Source organism: Trichinella spiralis (assembly GCF_000181795.1).
Source record: "Trichinella spiralis strain ISS 195 chromosome Unknown Scfld5478, whole genome shotgun sequence".
In the NCBI taxonomy this organism is placed as follows: Eukaryota; Metazoa; Nematoda; class Enoplea; order Trichinellida; family Trichinellidae; genus Trichinella; species Trichinella spiralis.
In genome coordinates, this window is record NW_003532417.1 from 1 (window position 1) to 1,308 (window position 1,308).

The following is a 1,308-nucleotide window of genomic DNA, read 5'->3' on the forward strand; positions in this document are numbered from 1 at the left end:
AAAAGTATCACAGGCTTTGATGTCATCAGCTCTAGCACGATGTCACAAATGTTGATACCATGAGTCTGAAAATCGTTGCTTTACATCTGCGCGGCTGCAATTTCAATTGACAACTTAAATTTGCTTGCCGAACGATTGATCAAGTTTTTATTTTGATTGTCATTTTTCACTTGTAAAAAATAAAATTTGTTTAGAATCACTGAAACTTACAAAGAAGTTGTACCAGTGGGTGAAGATGCACAGAAATCCGTGCCTCCTAGTCACGATTTATTTGACATGTCGTTTCTGTTGCTTCACCGACTTTCCCAGTATTATTCAACGACTGTAATGATTTTTCCTTTTCCAAATCAGACTTTTCTGTAACACAAGAAGATTTTCAGACGTGCCTTCGACCTGGGGATCCATTTTTCAAAACGTGGTACTTTTCCAGTGCAATTGATCTTGTTCGCAACATGTTTGATCCAGAAGATCTACCCCAACTGCTGAAAAACGTCCCGCTGGATTTGGAACTAGCCAGTGATGTGCTTTCACGATTGAGGGTTGGACAACCCGGTTGGTTGAACATCAGGTAAATTATTTTTTTTCAATTTTCTTTCCATTTATTGTGTTTTATTTATTTTGAATAACTTCAGAACTTGGTATTGTATTATTGATTTGATTCCATCTATTGTGCAAGTGGTATTGAACGAAGTATTACTCGACACGATTTCAATCGAAGAATTAAAAGTAAAATGAAATATATAAAGCACAACGAAATAAATGAATTGCATATGTGAGATGATCAAGACAAGAGTCTAATACTAATACATGGTATTGGAGCGCCGTCCCAAATTAGTGTTCATATTCACCCTATGCAAATATATATATATGCATTTACAGGTCTGCAAACAAAGTCTATAATAATTTGATGCTGAACTATGCCGTCGGCAATTTGGTGAAAGTACTTTGAGCCATTCAAATCCTAAAGCGATTCGTTATATGTAAAGTATAGTGTATTATTTGTAGGCGATTATTATATGAGCATTCACTAATGAAGAGCGTCCTCTCTACAGCGGTGCGGAATTTCCTCATTCATGGTGCATCACTTCAACAAATACTAGCATAAATTTCAAATTATAAAAGCCCTACCTCTCCTTCATCCTACCAACGTGTTTGCTATCAGGTAAGACGCTTTACATATTTACTGTTTAGTTTTCTTTCTTTCTCTCTTAAACGCACAATATAAAATATTTCCAACTCTTGCTACATTTTAAATTTGCAATTTTCAAACTACAATTTCCTCATCTGTAATGATGTTCATGATACAGT

At 35.2% G+C, this 1,308-nt stretch overlaps 1 protein-coding gene across 1 annotated transcript; it reads left to right on the plus strand.

Annotated features, from left to right (window-relative positions):
* Positions 1–194: 194 nt before the first annotated feature.
* Positions 195–900, plus strand: Tsp_13401 (hypothetical protein; the record flags this gene model as incomplete). The annotated part of the gene is made up of 4 exons (XM_003366747.1): positions 195–324; positions 381–568; positions 633–726; positions 880–900. Coding segments are annotated over 4 exons (433 nt in total), but the record flags the coding sequence as incomplete, so codon positions are not given.
* Between the last annotated feature and the right edge of the window lie 408 nt (positions 901–1,308).